This window comes from Ascaphus truei, chromosome 2, assembly GCF_040206685.1.
Source record: "Ascaphus truei isolate aAscTru1 chromosome 2, aAscTru1.hap1, whole genome shotgun sequence".
NCBI classification, from domain to species: domain Eukaryota; kingdom Metazoa; phylum Chordata; class Amphibia; order Anura; family Ascaphidae; genus Ascaphus; species Ascaphus truei.
This window is the reverse complement of record NC_134484.1, coordinates 416615869-416637177: the sequence shown is the minus strand read 5'-3', so window position 1 is coordinate 416637177 and position 21309 is coordinate 416615869. Positions and strand designations below refer to the sequence as shown.

The 21309-nt window shown below is 43.4% G+C and overlaps 1 protein-coding gene and 1 long non-coding RNA gene across 7 annotated transcripts in view; both read right to left on the bottom strand.

The window, feature by feature from the left end:
• LOC142488767 (uncharacterized) overlaps window positions 1-21309 on the bottom strand; it is a 433714-nt gene that overhangs the window by 272774 nt on the left and 139631 nt on the right. The gene's annotated exons all lie outside the window — the stretch shown is intronic.
• Window positions 1-21309, bottom strand: part of MLLT10 (MLLT10 histone lysine methyltransferase DOT1L cofactor) — a 157576-nt gene that overhangs the window by 23478 nt on the left and 112789 nt on the right. For all 6 annotated transcript variants that reach the window (XM_075587545.1, XM_075587542.1, XM_075587541.1 and 3 more), the window contains 2 exons: window positions 8720-8792; window positions 2222-2376 (listed from right to left, as the gene is read on the bottom strand). In XM_075587545.1, coding sequence (XP_075443660.1) covers window positions 2222-2376; window positions 8720-8792 — 228 coding nt within the window. The remainder of the gene's footprint in view (window positions 1-2221; window positions 2377-8719; window positions 8793-21309) is intronic.

Here is a 21309-nt window from a genome sequence, read left to right as displayed (position 1 = left end):
GTAAATTACAAGAATACAACTTCTGAAATTTATTTAGAACTTAGTTTACTTGTGCAAGAAATAAAGTGGTTACATTCACTTTCCTTCACTGAGCATCCAAGAGTTTAGACATTTTGTCTTGTGTACAAAATCTGATGGCATTTTTAATTGCTTTTTAAGGAAGCCAAACGGGCCATTTATTAAATAACATTTTTAACATAAGTTTTAAAGCAGGGAGTTTCCGGACATGAACCCCTCTAATTTCAGCTCCGGGGACCCCCTGCTTTCCGAGATACAGACCTCCAAAGGGGGTGCCGGTATCTTTGCAAAGTTTAAAGCTCCCACGTCACGTGGGCCAATAGGAAGCCGCACCGCATGACGTCACAGCTTCCTATTGGCCCACGGGATGCAGGAGCTTTGAAACGCGGCCATTACATGAACCCCACCTAGCGATCCGAAGCGGCTACCAGAACCCCTTTACGCAGGTATCTCCGGAAGAAGGGGGACCCCAGAGTAGAAATTAATGAGGTTCAGCTCCGGAAACCCCCTGCTTCAATCCTGTGTAAAAATACATTTTAAAAAAAAAACGTCCAGCTTGGATTGCATCTAAGATATTGTTTAAAACCTCGTTTGTTTCATAAAATTAAAACATTATTATTAAAAGGTCCACCCTCTTGTACTCATTGAAAAAAATGAAACCAAATATAATAAAACATGCCAGCTTGCTTTTTAACTTCTGAAATGCCTGCTTCTTAGGTTCTTCCAGATGATTACAAAGCTTTGCTTTAAAGTTGAACTGATTGGACGCGTTACAGATGGCAGTCTGATTGACTGCAGCAGTGCAATTAGTAACGTTTCGCTATGTCTAAGATTAGAAAAGAGAATACAGGGCACCAATCCACCCAAAGAAGATTTGGGACACAACAAAAAATCTCAGCACTCTTATTAAAAAAAAAAGTGTTAAGAATAGGAATATGATGCATAAATATATTGATATGTTGCGCTGAAGATGAGATGTTTAGAATATGTGGTGACATCACCCCCCCACCAATACCCCCCCGCCCCCTCCTTTTTTCACTCCTACCCCCTCCCCTGGTTTATATGTTTGTGCGTCCCTAAATCCATGGTATATGCTTCCTGCTATTAAAATGTATCCCTTTATTACAATTTGTTAGCTCTAAATGTACAATACAGTATAATTAATAAGTGTTAAGCAATAACTATAAATGACAATGTATCTGTTAAAATTGATATTTTTGTGAAAATACAAATAAAGAGATTTAAAAAAAAAAAAAAAAAAAAGGCCAATAAAAAGCAAATATATTTGATCCCGTTGGTTGCATAATTCCTAGAATGATATTTTTACAGATTACATTTTTTTATAATTTTTCAGATCTTGAATCCTATGCTTAGTTGGTGAATCCTTCAATGTTGGACTTATAAAATGCGGATGTGAAAACATGTTTTTGCGTGCGATTTTAAAGATGTCCGCCATTGTGCTTTTCAACTAAGTCATGGTAAATGCCACTGAGCAAAAATGCAACTGGAGCTTATGGAAGCATCAATCCTTCAGTATCAGTAATCAGTATACCTTCCCCTGAGTATTTCCTGCTTTCTTTCGTGTAAAAATTCAGATTTTCTTAATCTCTAGCGTCTGTTTTTACCATGGCAAACTTTAGACTACCTTGGGCTCTAAGGAGAGCTCCATTTTAACATCCCAGACATTTAATATTTCAAATGCTTATATCTCGTGAACAAAGCATTCGATTAAGAAAAAAAAAAAAAACGTGTTGGAAAGGGCAGGATGTGTTACATTATAGATATACAGTATATATATAGTAGCTGATCTTTCTTCAGCTTGGCTTTCAGGCATAAATGTGTAAAGCTAATAAACCTATTTAATGAAACAGCCATCAGAGTGGCAAAGAAAATGTTACTTGGTTCAATGCCATCACATTCTTACAACTTGAAAACAGTATGTGTTGGTTTATGCGACTGGACACTTCAATAACCATGCTGTGGAAATATCCAAGTTTAACTCTTTGGGGCTGAAAGTGCAGCAGATACCTTTGGAACTCAAGGTGAAAAAATGAAATATTCATGTATTCAACATAATAGTTTGTAGTAACGCTGGCTCTGTGCTGATCATAAACCCAATTCAAAAATCATTGCTGTAAAATGTTATTAAATTCCCCCAACACCAGACTTAGGAGATAGGAGAAAACAGGACATCAATACTTACTGTCACTAGGGGTTCCTTGGTCTTGTAGAAACTGTTGTCCTTCATTCCACTGTCTTTCCAGAAGTTGCTCTATACTGGTGGCAACAGGAGGAACATTTTCCAAACTACTATTTCCTGACGGTTCATAGCGAGTTGGCAGACTGCTCAGAGGAGATCTGCAGAAATATTGTATTCAGTTAAAGAGCGATCATTATCAATTGATAGTTTTAAATGCAAAGTATTTCTTGGTGAACCTATAGGCTAGCAGCTTGGTTTCAATTGCTCAGTAATTCATACATACACACCGCAATAAAGGGTGATTGACGTGTAGGAGTACTGTGTGCAGATTGTGGATTCATTTCTTGTACCCTGCACAGTATGAAATATTAGGCAATAACCACTTACAATGGCAACTTTATCCAGGTGTAATTGTTGAATAGTTAAGTACCACATGCTAGTCTGGAGCCTGTCCTGTTTAACATGGCATGTTTCTTATGCCAGAATGCAACCGTACTGGCATATATAGATGACAATGCTCACAATGAATGGTTTGTTATGAATAATAAATTACATCAGCCTTTTGGTTGTGTGCTAGATGACACCGACACGCACGCACGCACGCACGCACACACGCACACACGCACACACGCACACATCAGCTAATGCAAATGAAAATGAACAACTAATCAATATAAAAAAGTATTTAGCAGGTTACCACTGCTTGTAAGGTCTATGGTCTTAATGTCTGATTGAATGTAGGCTAAGAATGGCATATGGAACATATTTCAAAGCAACCGTTTTACTTTAGTCAATTTGACACTAAAGAAAATCCCTAAAAAAAAACCAAAAAAAAAACCCGTATGATTAAAAGGGATTAACGTGCAACAAAAATGAGCTATCATTCCCACAGCAATACGCGGTCTTAATTGCTAAAAGGAATGCAAAAGTTTGTTTTTTCACCATGTAGGATTGGTAATTGTTCTCCTATTTACATTATCATACATGCAAAATAAAACGACTGCATTGAAACACACAGAATAGCAGGGAGCAGGTGTTTCTATACAACATTTCACCTAATGGCCAGTTGAACCAACTCTTTCCAGGGAGTGGGATACAATTTCCCTAAAAAATGTACACAGGATTAAAAGGCTGTGATCAGTCTTTCAACTGTCAACCGTGCTCCTCCACGGGAGAATCCCCATATTGAAAAACAAATGCAAAGTATTCGCCCAGGGACCACTCGTCAATCTGACTTATCATTATAGGGCTGCTACTAGGAATCTGAGGCTCTGGTTTGAATTGCCAGCACCATGATGGACGATGACATCTAAGGAAAAGGAACAGAGAATTGAGAACCACAGGGAAGAAGCCCAAGTTACTAGCAGAGTGTTTATTTTCAAAGCAAGGACATTCCTACTTCTAGCTTCTGAAGTGGGATATTTGCTGATCTTCTCTGGTGTAACTTTAAGAAAGAGGATGTACAGCATGAGCAGGGAAGCCTACAAAATATCAGTCATCTGGAGGGAGTCTCACTCACCGAATTGTAACGAGCAGTATGTGACAGTCCACAAACATAAATGGAGTCTCACTTTTGAGGGCATAATTATGCCATTAAAATGTAACAAATTTGGTTCAGAACCCCTAAATCACACAAATTAGAAACTTAACATAAAGCTACCAAATCTCTAAAAGACTGAAACGGATCAGGTTCATATGGCCCACTAATATATTGGAGATTGTGCTACTCTAAAGGAGAATATCTGAGAACTATGTGCCTGACATGTTTGTGCTTCCTTACAGTCTGGGACAGTTGCTGTATCCTTGACTACTGCCTGCTTCCAAAATAAGAATGCACAGATTGCCTATTGTTTTTCACTACTCCACATCAATAATCATTTGATGCACATGACAATACCTGTGCTAAAGGGTGTGCATTATTCTGTGACGGAGGTCATCCTTTTATTTCACTTTGTGGGATCGGAATACTTTTTAAGAAGTCTATTAAAGCTGCACACCAAGCAATATCCTATGTGTGTTTTTTTTTTTTAATAAATCAATTCTGTACTGAGAAAATATTTGTAGCATATTTTTTTTAAACAACTCTGAAATGAAATTTTTAATGTATTATAATGTAACAAGCTTTTTTGGTTTCTATAGTAACCATTTATAAATCACATGACCGTCCTCCTCTGAAACAGGCTCTGGCACACCCCTTTTTGAGCCCTGCCCTCTCTCTAGCAGTGAACCAATTGTATCTAGTGACTGCCTGGTCACATGATCTTCCCCACAGAACTTTGCATCTTTGGTCCTCTTCTGCTGCACTGACAGCCATTTAGTGAACCCCCGAGCCGAATCTCTGCCGATTGACCATAGGAGAACAGATCGATCGGCAACTTAGCTAATGACTTATTCTGAGGATTGTATTGATGTACATATTAAAGAGAAAAATAAATAAATCAAAAACCGCAGCTTGGACTGCTGCTTTAAAACCGTTGCAATACTTTAAAGGCCCTTTCACATACAAGCACGTGGTAGCGGGTATCAATGGTCTAACACTGCTCTTTACAGAAATAATTGCTGGGGTCAGTGAGGTACTATAGTGTTCCCTAAAGTATTCGTAGCTGACATTCTTGATTCTGTTCCTCACATTGTCGACCATATTTGGACATTGGACATACCTCCCCATGATCAATTATTTTACAATTAATAAAACCAATAAACTACCCACAAAGAGGGCTCTTTCCATTGCCTTGGAAATAGTTGTAGAGGGAAGACAAAACATATAGCTAGATGAGGGGTGGCCAGCTCCAGTCCTCAAGAGCTACCAACAGGTCAGATTTTCAGGATATCCCTGCTTCAGCACAGGTGGCGCAATCAGTGGCTGTATCTGAGGGAAACAGGGATATCCTGAAAACCTGACCTGTTAAGAGTTCTTGAGGACTGGAGTTGTCAACCCCTGGGCTAGATCTTATGTAAAGGTTTTAAAGGGCCAGTCCCTCCTAGGACCAAAATGTATGCATGGCAGTGACATACTGTATTTAAGGTGTTACAATTTTTTTTTTTTTTTACCAAAACCTGACAAGTAATGGTAAATATTACTGTTAAAGTTAGTTTGTAAACATGTTCAGCTGAGAGTTGGGAATGGGTTCATGGTCTCTGGTCACTCCCTTTTCTGTAATGTCACTGCATGTTCAACAGGCAAAACCTCCATCACTTCCTCCACCTAATCCTTATTGGCTGTTTGAGAAGGACAGGGTGGGAGAACGCTAAGAACACGCCTGATTGACCCGTCTCCCATTCACATGCTGATTGTAATTATTTTGCCAAAGAAGCAAAAGGAGCCAATAGTTGCATCGAGTGCAGTACGTTTTTTTAAAGAAAGCCAATTGGACTGAAAAGATTTTTTTCTGGCCGTGTGGGATTGCACCTTTGAGTCCTGTGGCTCACATTAACCCTTTGAGATACCAGAGGGGCATGAAACCCTTTGCGATACAATGTGCTGCAAGCCCCACTGACATTGAAAGGGTTAATTAGACATGAATATATTCTGTTGTGTTTCAGCAATTTGTGAGCATTAAAGATTCAGTGCATTCTTCAACTTAAATAAATGAATAGCTGTGGCATGTTTGAGGGGTTAAATCATGGCGATTTCTTTTTTGGAATGGGATGTCTATTGGTGAAATATGACTATTTAGTCGAGGGGTTTCAAACTCGGTCGTCAAAGGCCACAAACAGGCCAGATTTTATGGATATCCCTGCTTCAGCACTGGTGGCTCAATCAGTGGCTCAAAGACTGTGCTGAAGCAGGGATATCCATAAAAGCTGGCCTGTTGGTGACCCTTGAGGACTGAGTTTGAGGCCCCTGATCATTTTAGGGATGTCATTTGCAGCCCACAGATCATGAATGAGATTGATGAATGACACTGCAGTAAGAGCCTTGTTAATCCTAGTTGTAGAAACTATATGCACTAATACAGTATCAGATTTTATTTCTGGTTTACGCCAAATCCAGTACTGTTTATTTTTAAGTAGGTAGACAAAGGCAGTGCACTGCCTAAAAAGGTGCAGGAGGCTCACGGTGGCAAAAGGGTTCCATTATTGGATAAGAGGATCAAACATAACCCCTGGATATCACAGTAAACGCACACCTACGCGTTTCGGGCCGTGCACCCTTTGTCAAGGTGTATACACCTAGTCCCTCAGCCCTATTAGGGTGTTTTATTGCTGCTCACTATAACATTGGAGTGGTCCTAACGGAAGAATTTATCATTTATCATGGGGACTTGATTTTCTCTGAGGCACCGGTTACCCAAATCTTGTTTATTTCTAAAGATGGATGTGTCAGTTCCCAGAGCTTCTATACTGCTTAAGCATTTCTTTACTAATTATACACTTAAATATTCTGATCGCTTTAGGCTGCGCTTATAGTGCCGGCGACAGCGAAGCCGCGGCAAAACAAATGCATTGCCCCCGTCGCGTGCGCTTATAGTAAGCGCAACGCAACAACGGAGCGACGGATTGGTCACGATCGCTGGAAGTCATCTCTATTTGATTTTCCAGCGACCGTCGCGTCGCCGGCACTATAAGCGTAGCCTTACGGATGGATGGGGAACGCAAGAATCTGCAGACTAAGTGTGAGACTGAATTGAGCAATTATAGATGTTCACATTTACTTTACTTGTAGTACTTTTTTAATGTAGTTTTTTCTCTCCTGTTTGAACTGAGATTTCTATTATGGGGGAAACATTAAACCATGGAAATAGTTACAATGTACAGGTTCTGCTGAAAGAAATCATATACAATGTGTCTAGGTTTATATTAAGAATAGTAGTGGTAGGCCTCGTTCAGGGTGCCAGCTGCAGGACTCGGAGGGAGGGCGGGAGGGCGGCAGTTTGCTGGGCGATCAGTGTTTATCCCCCAGCAGACTTTTCAGCGTTGAGGAGGGGGCGGGGCTACACACGGCAGGTTAAGTATCGAGGTTGCAGTCATGAAATCATTCTCAAGAATGGTTTCATTGGCTGCCTAGGTCCCTGTGACGCTGCTGCAGCTCCAAAAAACGAAATTTTCGTTTATTGAAACTGTAGCCAGCTTCAACTCCTGGCTTCGGAGACAGGGCAGTTGCTACCCTGACAACCAGTATTCAAATTGAATACTTTGTTTCTCACGGCAGCTCGCACGGCAGCACGCCCTCTCTCCGAAGCCAGCACCCTGAACGAGGCTCTATTGTGACTTCAACATAGCTAGCAACAAAAGCGTCAACATTTCTTTGGCACTCGGGGTACAAGCCATCAGCACTCAGGGGGTTAAGAGTCTTTTACACTTACAACAGAACCTCCTCCCACACTGTTTGTATTTACCTTACCTGAACCAGGGGGTCCCCCCAAAGCTGATCTGTGGTCCCCTGACCCTCCAGTTACTAAGATACTTGTAGGTTTATTTGTGAGCCGGCTTTGACAGAGAAAAAACATATATATAGCAGAGGGGTCGGTCACAAATAGGAAGTTGCAACAGCTTCCATCATTGACGCTGCACCTTTCTATTGGCCTCCAGAGTGAGCCTAACTCTCACAGCACTTTGTGTCCAACGGACATCTACTCATGCCTGGTGGATAAAACTGGTTGTCTTTCAGGAAATGGGGGGCGGGGGCGTGTCTCCAGAGACCAGGGGACCACTGATCAGCTTCAGGGGAACCCCTTCCCCCTCCGATTTAAGTCAACTAAAAACAAAAAGCTGCTGTAAACCACATGGACGGCTGCTTTATGTTGCTTATATAATGTTGCTGCATTAAGTGGGACTCCTCTTACGAGTTTTTTTCACATATGCAAACACTTAAACGTTAGATGTATTATTATTCTAGATGCATCGACTCCTCTGACCAGCATGTTTTTCAGATAGAACAACCCGGATTCTAAACAGAATAATGTTTCAAAAAAAGAAAAAACCCCATTACAGGACAATGATTCAGATTCATTCTAGAGCAGATGGAGCACGGAGAATTTGCATTCTAGATTGAAATAGAAATAAGCCCTAAACGTTTATAACATTAATCAGAAACATTAGTCCACAAGCAAAGAAAAAAAGGTGCGCTTAAACTGCTCTGTGGTGTAACATAGCAGACTGCTTAATAATTAACTTTATTATTTAAAGAGAAAATAATTGGCAAAAAGTTTGGATTACAAGGACTATGCAAGATATTTGTACAAGAGTCTGTATTTCTGGTAAAGTTATTCTTTGTCCAACTAACGCCATCTGCCCAGAGGGCCCTGCGATGCGCTGCATCACATTACAACACACTACAGGTCCCGTTTGCGCCCAGTGGGGTCAAATCATAGATCAAGCATTTTCATTTTTATCAGGCAATATCTGCAACCATTTTCCTTTCGCCTGTCTGCCTGGGCAGCTTATCTTTTGTTCCTCTTTACAATGTCAACAAAAGTCTGCCGTTCTGATAAGAGATGAAAAAGTTTGCACGTTTCAGTCTTCTCTTTGCCAACTCTATGCCGTGCAAATGATACTCACCGTGGTGAGAGACTTCCTCTGGGGGAGCCTCCCCTCACAATAAGGCCACGGCTATTGTCTCCAAGATCTTGATCTGCAAGAGAAAGAGTTCAGAACTGAAACACATTCCTGTTCCGTAACTGTCTCAAAAGCAGCAGATAACCCTCCCCTTACAGAAACTATTTATCATGCTCGACTAACACATTTTCATTTCTTTTGTCTATGGTATTGCTGTTCCGAAGCCGAGTGATTATTTAAGCTATTCGGAACTTTAAAAAATGGCCACACTTACAAGCGAGACCCGACAGCAGTGATGTTTGTGGCAACATATTGGAGTCTTGACCTGGGTTGCAAATTGTATGGAATTTAAAATGATTAAACTATGCACAATAGGAAAATCATTGGCAAACATTTTTTTTTCTCTCTCTAAACTTCAGTTGGTTAACGTTGCATTTTTGGAGTAATTCATGCTCAGAAGGAATTTTTGTACAATGTAAAATGACCCAATTTAGCTTCAGCTCTATACATGAACCATTCATTCTTACCACCTCCCACCATGACAGTGGAGTCTGACGTCCCAGAGCTTTACAAGGTGCACATTAGCTGCCTGGGAGTGAATCACTGATGATCTGGCTTTCTTCAACATGAGCTACTTCCTACATTTTACATACAATTCTAAAATGAAGTCGGTGAGCTGCAGACAGCATCATTTCTAAAAAGAAAACCCCACTGATTTACCTCTGCTTCCAAAACCCTGTATTAATGCGCTTAGAAGGTTGAGATCTATTATGCATATAAAGATACATCTTTATTTATGAGAATATGGTGCATGGCAATTTCCTTTAAATGATCAAGCATCCCTATGATGGATGCTACTGGGATATTAAAGCTGCAGTCACCTTTCGTCAATTCAAAATACCATTTATTTGACCCTATTATCTTTGCTAAAAGGTGATCTCAAGCTGGAAAAGTCCTTCAGTTGTTTTCAATTTTAGAAAAGAGAAAAACCCTAAAGGGGAGTTTAACGCAGGATTGGGGTGTGATAATCCCATAGCAAGTGAATCTCTGCGTTTGTAGTGGTTTACAAAAGGTTTCCCACATTTCTACCAGCCTCTAACATCTGACAGTGGTCAACCCCGTTGCCCAGAACGAATAATACATCTTCTATATCATGTATTGCCTTATTTAAAACTGGTTTTGTTGAAAACAAAGTACTAATATCAGAAATATACTCCAGCATATATTTTTATATCTCATATATAAAGAAATGTTTGTGTGCATGTTCTGTCACACATCAGAAAATGAGAGTGCGCGTGGCCATTTCTTCACATTTCTCCTGAAAACAGATATTAATCAATAGACAAACATGTTCCTGGCTAGGAGTAGAAGATGTTGCCGGAGACATTGCTGCAATACGACATATGAAAAAAAGAAAAGAACTGCTTTCTGTACACAAAGTTTCTCCTGCAGCTTAATAATAATAATAATAAAAAAAGAACATTTTCTAATAATTTACCTAATTATATATGTGTACTTCCTTCAATTGGCAGCTTATGGGTTCACGCACAAATGTCACACAAGAACAACTACTAATAGTTATGGTATTGCAGCATTTATGCAAAATATTATTAGCAAATAATTAAATTTGGTATTTATGGAAAAAAGATACAAAAGTATATATATATATATATATATATATATATATATATATATATATATATATATATGTAGAGGTATCAGTACCGTGTTAGCCGAGCTTCAATAATCAAAAAATAAATAGATGATACCGTTCTGTGGCTAACGAAATGCTTTTATTTGTGCGAGCTTTCGAGATACACTGATCTCTTCTTCCGGCGATGTTACAATGAATGAAGCAAGGATAACTTAAAAACAGTGTCCCTTGGAATGTTATCTGTGCTTGTCCTTCCCCCGGTGTGGATGTGTTTTATGGCTAGAGGTGTCAAAGGGTAACTGAAAGCAAGTGAAGAAAGAGTGTGTATGTGTATCAGTGTGAATAAAAATGAATGGAGAGCCCACAGTATAAACAGTGCTCTACACAAGGTGTGTGTGGAGTGAGAGGGATATAAATGGTGTGGGTGGGAAGCGGGTCTGCAAGTGGCTCTTACCCCACATCTCCAAAAGGTCTGTTTCCTGCTCCGCTTACATTTCTTATGTAGCTGGATAGCTGTGGGAGTTACCCTTGAGTGGACAGACGGTTTCCTTTGGTATCTACAAATATCCACACCGCCTGATTTTATCTGCTACATTGCAAGTAGCCAGTTTTCATATTTACGTATTACATTGCCTAGTAGTACTTCACCATTGTGGCTCCTTTTTACTCTCTTTAGGATCCATGGATTGGAACTTTGTTACCATCAAGGACAGCTTCCGGTACTGCTCAATTTTTTATTATCTATTGGTTTACTAATTTGTGCCTGTTCATTTTTTCTGTTTATATATATTGACCTTAGTGTGAGGTTAGGAACTATAAGGTTGCATTAAGGTACCTTTATTTAATAAATAAATTGATTTTTTGTGCGCACTCACATTTATTATATATATATATATATATATACTAGCTGAGAGCCCCGGCGTTGCCCGGGATGTTTGTGGTGTGGGTGTGGCATTTGGGTGAGGAGTGGTCAACGCGGCCCATGTGCGGTGGTAGTGCTGCTGTGGCTGTACTGATGGTGATTGTATCGGTGTGCTGATTTGGGAGGGTTTGGTGCTGATGTGGGGGTGCGGATGTGGGGGTGCCGATGGGGGAGGTGCAAAGGTGCCGATGTGTGGGTGCTGATGGTGTTGATGGGGGCTGAGAATGGCAGGGAGCCGAGAATGCCAGTGTGCTGGGGGGGCATGGGATAGCGGTGTGCTGATGTGGTGGTGCTGGGGATAGTGTGTGTGTGTGTATACACGTGTGTGTGTGTGTGTGTGTATACACGTGTGTGTGTGTGTATACGTGTGTGTATACATGTGTGTGTGTATACATTATGTGTATGTATACGTGTGTGTGTATACGTGTGTGTGTATGTCTACATGTGTGTGTGTGTATGTCTCCATGTGTGTGTGTACGTGTACATGTGTGTGAGTATACGTGTACATGTGTGTGTGTACGTGTCTACGTGTACATGTGTGTGTGTCTACGTGCGTGTATGTTTCTACGTGTGTGTGTGTCTATGTGTGTGTGTGTCTATGTGTGTGTGTATACGTGTGTGTATACGTGTGTGTGTGTGTGTGTATGTGTGTGTGTGTGTGTGTCTACGTGTGTGTGTGTGTCTACGTGTGCCTGTGTGTATACGTGTGTGAATACGTGTGTGTACACGTGTGTGTTTGTACGTGTGTCTACATGTGTGTGTATACGTGTGTCTACGTGTGTGTGTGTATGCGTGCGCCTACGTGTGTGTGTGTATACGTGTGTGTACGTGTGTGTGTGTGTACGTGTGTATACGTGTGTGTGTAAACGTGTGTCTGTGTGTATACGTGTGTCTGTGTATATACGTGTGTCTGTGTGTATAGGTGTGTGTGTATACGTGTGTGTGTGTGTACGTGTGTCTGTGTGTGTACGTGTGTCTGTGTGTGTACGTGTGTCTGTGTGTGTACGTGTGTCTGTGTGTGTACGTGTGTCTGTGTGTGTACGTGTGTCTGTGTGTGTACGTGTGTCTGTGTGTGTACGTGTGTCTGTGTGTGTACGTGTGTCTGTGTGTGTACGTGTGTCTGTGTGTGTACGTGTGTACGTGTGTACGTGTGTCTACGTGTATCTACATGTGTCTACGTGTGTCTGTGTGTCTACGTGTGTCTGTGTGTCTACGTGTGTCTGTGTGTCTACGTGTGTCTGTGTGTCTACGTGTCTACGTGTCTACGTGTCTACGTGTGTCTGTGTGTCTGTGTGTATACGTGTGTCTGTGTGTATACGTGTGTCTGTGTGTATACGTGTGTGTGTGTGTGTGTGTGTATAGCTGTGTGTATGTATAGGTGTGTGTGTGTGTGTGTCTACGTGTGTGTGTGTCTGTCTACGTGTGTGTGTCTGTCTACATGTGTGTGTGTCTACATGTGTGTGTCTGTGGACATGTGTGTGTGTCTGTCGACGTGTGTGTGTGTGCCTACATGTGTGTGTGTGTGCCTACATGTTTGTGTGTGTGTGTGCCTACATGTGTGTGTGTGTGTGCCTACATGTGTGTGTGTGTGTGTGTGTGTGCCTACATGTGTGTGTCTACATGTGCGTGTGTGTGTGTGTGTGCCTACATGTGTGTGTGTGTGTGTGTGTCTACGTGTGTGTGTGTGTGTGTGTGTGTGCCTACGTGTGTGTGTGTGTGTGTGTGTGTGTGTGTGTGCCTACATGTGTGTGTCTACATGTGCGTGTGTGTGTGTGTGTGTGCCTACATGTGTGTGTGTGTGTGTGTCTACATGTGTGTGTGTGTGTGTGTGTGTGTGCGTGTGTGTGTAGCTGAGAGAGCCGGCGTTGCCCGTGAGTTAAATTTCCCGCTGGAGGAGGGGGAGAGCGGACGGAAGGAGAGGGAGAGCGGACGGAAGGAGAGGGAGAGCGGACGGAGAGCGGACGGGAGAGCGGACGGGATGGCGGACGGGAGGGCGGACGGGAGGACGGACGGAGAGCGAGCGGGAGGGCAGACATAGAGCGGACGGGAGGGCGGACGGAGAGCGGACAGGAGGGCGGACGGAGAGCGGACGGGAGGAGGAGGAGGGGGGGAGAGCGGACGGGAGGAGGAGGGGGGGAGAGCGGACGGGAGGAGGAGGAGGGGGGGAGAGCAGACGGGAGGAGGAGGAGGGGGGGAGAGCGGACGGGAGGAGGAGGAGGGGGGGAGAGCGGACGGGAGGAGGAGGAGGGGGGGAGAGCGGACGGGAGGAGGAGGAGGGGGGGGAGAGCGGACGGGAGGAGGAGGAGGGGGGGGGAGAGCGGACGGGAGGAGGAGGGGGGGGAGAGCGGACGGGAGGAGGAGGGGGGGAGAGCGGACGGGAGGAGGAGGGGGGGGAGAGCGGACGGGAGGAGGAGGGGGGGGGAGAGCGGACGGGAGGAGGAGGAGGAGGGGGAGAGCGGACGGGAGGAGGAGGAGGAGGGGGAGAGCGGACGGGAGGAGGAGGAGGGGGGGGAGAGCGGACGGGAGGAGGAGGGGGGGGAGAGCGGACGGGAGGAGGAGGGGGGGGAGAGCGGACGGGAGGAGGAGGGGGGGAGAGCGGACGGGAGGAGGAGGGGGGGAGAGCGGACGGGAGGAGGAGGGGGGGAGAGCGGACGGGAGGAGGAGGAGGGGGGGAGAGCGGACGGGAGGAGGAGGAGGGGGGGAGAGCGGACGGGAGGAGGAGGGGGGGGAGAGCGGACGGGAGGAGGAGGGGGGGGGAGAGCGGACGGGAGGAGGAGGGGGGGGAGAGCGGACGGGAGGAGGAGGGGGGGGAGAGAGCGGACGGGAGGAGGAGGGGGGGGAGAGAGCGGACGGGAGTAGGAGGGGGGGAGAGAGCGGACGGGAGTAGGAGGGGGGGAGAGAGCGGACGGGAGGAGGGGGGGAGAGAGCGGACGGGAGGAGGGGGGGAGAGAGCGGACGGGAGGAGGAGGGGGGGAGAGAGCGGACGGGAGGAGGAGGGGGGGGAGAGAGCGGACGGGAGGAGGAGGAGGGGGGGGAGAGAGCGGACGGGAGGAGGAGGAGGGGGGGGGAGAGTGGACAGGAGGGGGGTGGGTTGGTTAAAATTTCCGGGTCTCTCCTCTCCACTCCCCCTGTATGTTTCTCCGCTCCCCCCCTCTCTCTCCCCTCCTGCCCCCCCCATGTGACACAGACACACACACACAGTGACACACACAGTGAGAGACACACACACAGTGAGAGACAAACACAGTGTCACACACACACACACAGTGAGACACACACACAGTGAGACACACACACACACACACAGTGACACACACAGTGAGACACACACACACACACACACACACACACACACACACACACACACACACACACAGTGACACACACACAGTGACACACACACACACACACACACACACACACACACACACAGTGACACACACACAGTGACACACACACGTCACCTCTACTTCGGGGCGCCGCCATCCCAGGTGCCGCGTGTCCCCCCGCCGGGGAGGTGAGTGCGGGAGGGAGGTGAGTGCGGGAGTGGAGCGGGAGGGAGGTGAGTGCGGGATGGGGTGGAGCGGCTTCCGGCCGCCTCTTAGGTGGGCGCGTGTCCCCCCGCCGGGGAGGGACTGGGAGGGAATGGAGTGGGAGGTGAGTGGAGCGGGAGGGAATGGAGTGAGGGAGGTGAGTGGAGCGGGAGGGAGTGGAGCGGCTTCCGGGCGCCTCTTAGGTGGGCGCGTGTCCCCCCGCCGGGGAGGGACTGGGAGGGAATGGAGTGGGAGGTGAGTGGAGCGGGAGGGAATGGAGTGAGAGGGAGGTGAGTGGAGCGGCTTCCGGGCGCCTCTTAGGTGGGCGCGTGTCCCCCCGCCGGGGAGGGACTGGGAGGGAATGGAGTGGGAGGTGAGTGGAGCGGGAGGGAATGGAGTGAGAGGGAGGTGAGTGGAGCGGGAGGGAATGGAGTGGGAGGGAGGTGAGTGTGGTGGGGGGGGGAGAGGACAGAGAGGGGTGTGTGTGTGTGTGTGTGTGTGTGTGTGTGTGTGTGTGTGTGTGTGACACTGTGTGTGTGTGACACTGTGTGTGTGTGACACTGTGTGTGTGTGTGTGTCACTGTGTGTGTGTGTGTGTGTGTGTGTGTGTGTGTGTGTGTGTGTGTGTGTGTGTGTGTGTGTGTGTGTGTGTGTGTGTGTGTGACACTGTGTGTGTGTGTGTGTGTGACACTGTGTGTGTGTGGTTTTTTTTTTTTTTTTTTGTGGACCTTTGGCCCGTCACTCCGCCTCAGGCCAATGCGAGGTGTGGGGGGCGGGCCAAGGGGGTGGTGTGAGTGTGTGAGGCCAATGCGAGGTGTGGGGGGCGGGCCAAGGGGGTGGTGTGAGTGTGTGAGGCCAATGCGAGGTGTGGGGGGCGGGCCAAGGGGGTGGTGTGAGTGTGTGAGGCCAATGAGAGGTGTGCGGGGGCGGGCGGCCGAAGGGACCAATGAGATTGCCGCTAGGGACACCGGACATCCAGACAGGCAGGCAAACATACAGTGCTTTCACTAATATAGTATAAGATATATATATATATATATATATATATATATATATATATATATATATATATATATATATATATAAAAAACAGACACAAAAATAAATACCGCATCAACATCCAACAAATAAATGCATTGTCTAAACCTTAATCAGAAAAATAACTGAAAAGAAATAAAAGAAAAATTAACTGCTAGGCGGTGCTAGAGGAATGGGGTAAATATAGAAACAGAAAAGAAAACGTCTAAAAAGCACTCAGACAAATTATACAAAATAATAATAATAATTTATTAAATCAAAATATGATGAAAAACAAAACACAACTGACTGAACCCCTGCCTGACTGACTAGAATAAATTGAAATAGGACAAGCCCAAGGAAAACTAGACTACCATATAAAAATAAACCATAATATGATCAATACCTCAAATAATGTGACCACCCTGGGGACAAAGTACCCATAGTGATCTACCACCGGCCGGCGTATAGAGGAGATACTGAGCAAGAAACCAATAAAGGAAAACAAATAATAAACCTTTAAAGAAAATAAATAAACAGAATATGGTATGAAATAACAGGCATGCTATACCAGTGTGCGGGGCACTAAATGTAAAGGACCTACAGACATGAAACTATACATATAGTACATCATATCAACAACATTGTTGGAAGGTACTTCAGTGACCCAAACACAGATGTCAAAAAAGAACATATAAAGGAGAGAGACCAATAATGTTGAGGGCAGTATTAAACCTGCAAATAGATAGCTCCTGTGAGATGATAGTAACACAAAAGTCTCAGGTAAGGCTCAGGAAATCACAGCCACGATCAAGAAGTTACATCCAAGAGTAACCACAACGGTTATAAAGTCCAAATAAAGTGCCAGCAGCATAAAAGTCCCACCAACGCGTTTCGCCCGCTAAGGCTTCTTCTAGCGTGGCTGTGCTTTCCTGAGACTTTTGTGTTACTACCATCTCACAGGAGCTGAGTATCTTTCAATATCAATATCTATTTGCAGGTTTAGTACTGCCCTCAACTTTATGGGTCTCTCTCCTTTATATGTTCTTTATATGTTCTTTTTTGACATCTGTGTTTGGGTCTCTGAAGTACCTTCCAACAATGTTGTTGATGTCATGTACTATATGTATAGTTTCATGTCTATAGGTCCTCTTTATTTAGTGCCCCGCACACTGGTATAGCATGCCTGTTATTTCCTACCATATTCTGTTTATTTATTTTCTTTAAAGGTTTATTATTTATTTTCCTTTATTGGTTTCTTGCTCAGTATCTCCTCTATACGCCGGCCGGTGGTAGATCACTATGGGTACTTTGTCCCCATGGTGGTCACATTATTTGAGGTATTGATCATATTATGGTTTATTTTTATATGGTAGTGTAGTTTTCCTTGGGCTTGTCCTATTTCAATTTATTCTAGTCAGTCAGGCAGGGGTTCAGTCAGTTGTGTTTTGTTTTTCATCATATTTTGATTTAATAAATTATTATTATTATTTTGCATAATTTGTCTGAGTGCTTTTTAGAGGTTTTCTTTTCTGTGTTTCTATATATATATATATATATATATATATATATATATATATACACATATATACATATACATACACACACACACACACTGCAATACAAGCGGGTTAAAGGTGAATAGTGTGCTTTTATGACCTTAGTGAATTAGTGAACACAGTTGTTAGTAGTATAGGGTGATGACATGTGCTAGAGTAGTCTTTCAGCCAAACTCAACGGGTATAAAAGATGTTCCAATTTTAGCGTATGGTTTATGAAAGATTTTGCATTACATTTACAATTGAAAAAGTGGGAATTCACAATTTATTTCTAATTCGTTTCAAAGGAATATTTATGAACAGCCTTAATTGATAAATTACCATCAATTTGATCATATAAATTATGGTTCCTTGTGGAAAAAAATACTGTAGGTTGAGAAACATTACTCAAAAACAATTAAAACCATTTAGGGAGTTATGCCTTTAAATTGTACATTCCAACACTGTCAGAAATATCACTTTAGCTTGAACCAAACATTTAAAATTAGCAACTACATTTTCTACCAACTGGTTTAAAAGTTAAACATGAGCATTCAGAATTTTTCTTTTCTGCAGCAAAACATGTACAATATCTATATTTGTTAGGACTATTTTAAAGATATACCAAACTTTACTAACTCGGGGACCCCATAGTTCCCCAGATACTAGGAATTGTAACTAGAGAAAGAAAACAGTGAAGACAAAATGGCCACCAAGGTTTTGTATTGGTGCCCCCTATGGCCATATGTGTAGGTATTTTTTGTGTGTTTGTAAGAAACTGGTACAAAAAAAAGACAAATCTCGGGAAATGTGGGGGGTTGTGGTACAAAGGAGCTCGGCACACCATGGATCGGCTCTGGGGGAAACCCCTGTTACACGCTTCATAAAACAAAATAAACAGGAAATTGGGGAACACTGTTATAACATAAAAATACTAAACACTAGTATATATATATATACGCACACATAATATAGGAGTGCTGTTATACAGTCGTTTTTTTTTTTTTTAAGCCCGATATATGTTAACTGTATCCCAAGCATGGAGCCGGATCAAAATTGCTGATCTAGCACTGTAAGGTGGTGTCCCTACATGTTTCTGTAGATGTAGCAGACAATGTATTCTGCCCAGTGTTACAGTGGAGGAGCATGGTTCACATTTGCTGTACCCCCTCCCCTCCACCACTTTTAATTTCTCTGGTGAAAGTAATGAATCACAGCTGTGAAGGGCTAATCTGTATGCTTATCACAGCAAATCCCAATGGGTGCCTTGTTTAACACTTTCCACACCGAGGCAGACCACAAATTCCAACCAATAGATCTGCCTCCTTACAACAATCAAAATATTCAAGAAAGGAAACCTTTAATCAAGTAGACAGTAGCGCTATATCCAACAAATGCACATTAAAAAATTTTTTAGATGGTAACTAAGTAACTTTTTTTTGTCTGATGAACTTCTCTGTTTAGTGGATCTATTCCTTTTCCTATTAGATTATAATATCCTCTATGAACAGGGACCTTGTATCTGTATGTAATAATGCAATATAGTTACGTCATTTTGTGGTTGTGTGTGTGTGTGTGTGTGTGTGTGTGTGTGTGTGTCACATATATGTCTATTAATAAAATAAATATACAGTATATATACACATACACTACGCAATAAGTTGGCAAGTTATACATGACAATAATAATATATGCACACAGATATACATTTATTATGCATTACCACTTTCCTAACTACTAAAAAAAATGTTTAGGTGGCAAGAAAAAGTCTTGCTGGAATAACAATGAAACATCCTGCAATAATAATAATAAATATTTACAGGTAAAGAGAAAAGGGAATGTTTTGCCTGCAGTCTTCATCAAAAGTAACATCCCTATCTGGCCCCTTACAAGGTTATCCTCCCCTCATTCTGAGTCAAATGACCCACGACCCTTGGCTGGCAAAGACATGACTGATCCATTCTTGGTAAACTGTTAAACCCATCCCCCTCCCACAAACACGCATGACTACCAAGACATGTCAACAAAACCCCTGACACAGGGAAGGGAACAAAGCAAACCCACCTACTCCTTCAAACTATTAGAGAGGGTAATGCTGTCTTCTGGAAACTGTAAGGATTACTGTAAACTAACTTTACATGAACACTACACAGGATGCTGCGATGAACACGGATGTATACTATGAGGAAACTACCGGGTATTTCATGTAACAAACACAAAACATGTTAGAAATACCCCATCTTCACCTTTCTGCTTCAACATTGTCCCCCATTCCTTCTAGACTGTAAGCTCTCACAAGCAGGGCCCTCATTACCTCTCTGTATCTGTTTGTTTATGTTTGTATGTAACTCTGTTTATGTAATTATCACATCTCTGTACCCCCACTGTACCGCGCTGCAGAATATGTTGGCACTCTACAAATAAATAACGTTGATGATATTATTATTATTATTAATAATAATAATAGAAAGGTTCCACTAATTGCCTTTTTGTTGTTGTTTTGTTCTATTTTTCTTCTTTGTTTCAAACCCGGTATTGTAAATGCCCTGGGTCACTGCATGACTTCTGCTTTAGAGGATGTCCAGGTGACGTTGCCATTTGTGGCTCGCAGCATTTCTATATTGTAAATGCTAAAAGGTGAAGGTGCAGTGCTACAATGCATCACATCAGATGTAATACAGGGAAAGCACTCCCCCATTCTACCATCCTATAAACACATGCTACGTCACTTTAACTGCTCTCTTATCATTCCAAAATGTGTTCAATACATTTGCAAATGTATGGAGGGAAAGCCTTTGATAAGAAGGAGGAGAATACAAGTGGCTAACTAATCGTTAACTAGGACATAATGTAAGAGGCAGAGATCCAAGCTACAAACGGTACCGATAATCTCATGCTTCATTGTGACGGTGAAGGGGTTAACCAGGCTTTATAATAAAGGTCAAGCCCACTTGGTAAACCCTGACCCATGTGTTAGGGTCTTAGAGTGTCAGCTCTGGGACCCAGATGTCGAAAATGTATTACTGCAACTGTATACTACATTTGAGACAAAAATTATGTGATTTTTGCCTTTACTGGGATGCTGGGATCGGGAGATTTCTAGGCTGTAAGTTTCAAGGTGGGTTTGTCGGAGAAAGTCTTTACAGAACGTGTCTCTGTAGCGGGGTTCCGGAGTTATGGGATACCCCAACAGTTGTATCCGGAGATAGTGTGATATCTTCGGATACAGCTAAGCACATTACTCCGCCAAACTCGGACTCTGAAAACGTTCTTACAACTCACCGCCAGGATCCCTGCTGCAGCATCTTCCAGACATGGTAAATGGGTATGAAGAGGTTAAAAGATATCTGCAGGTATACATGGAGTCCTTAGGTTAGTAGGGGCTCCCCAGTATAGCAGAGGTACCCACATACATGCCCAGGTATCCTGAACCTAGTTTAGGGGTTATGGGGCTGCTCCTGCTAGGTTATAAAGCTGAGCAGGTTTTGAAGTGTCTAAGAGTTTAAAAGTATTTTTCTAATGTGTGCCAGGAATAAAACTAGTGACTGTAGGGAATATATACACACTCCATCCCTGACACCAGAATAGGGACTGATAACTATTAGCACCCAGAAAACAGGACACAATATATTTTATTAAATGGGAATAGTTTAATGTGTATATATAGTAATATAATGTAATATATATTGATTGATAACCTGTATATGAACTGAGGGCTTTCTAAGTCATGGATTCCGGAAAACCCAGCTGGCGACCAAGCTTGGTGCCTCTGTGTCTGTCCGGAAAGGCTCAGGGATGCCACGGTGTTAGAACAGGAGGGGCACTGCAGTTATACTTGAGTACCCATGTCCTGGCCTAACACAAGGCTGTCCTTGTGGGTTTTGCCAAAATCCAGACTCTGTGGAGCCTGAGCAGAGGGTGGGCTCAGT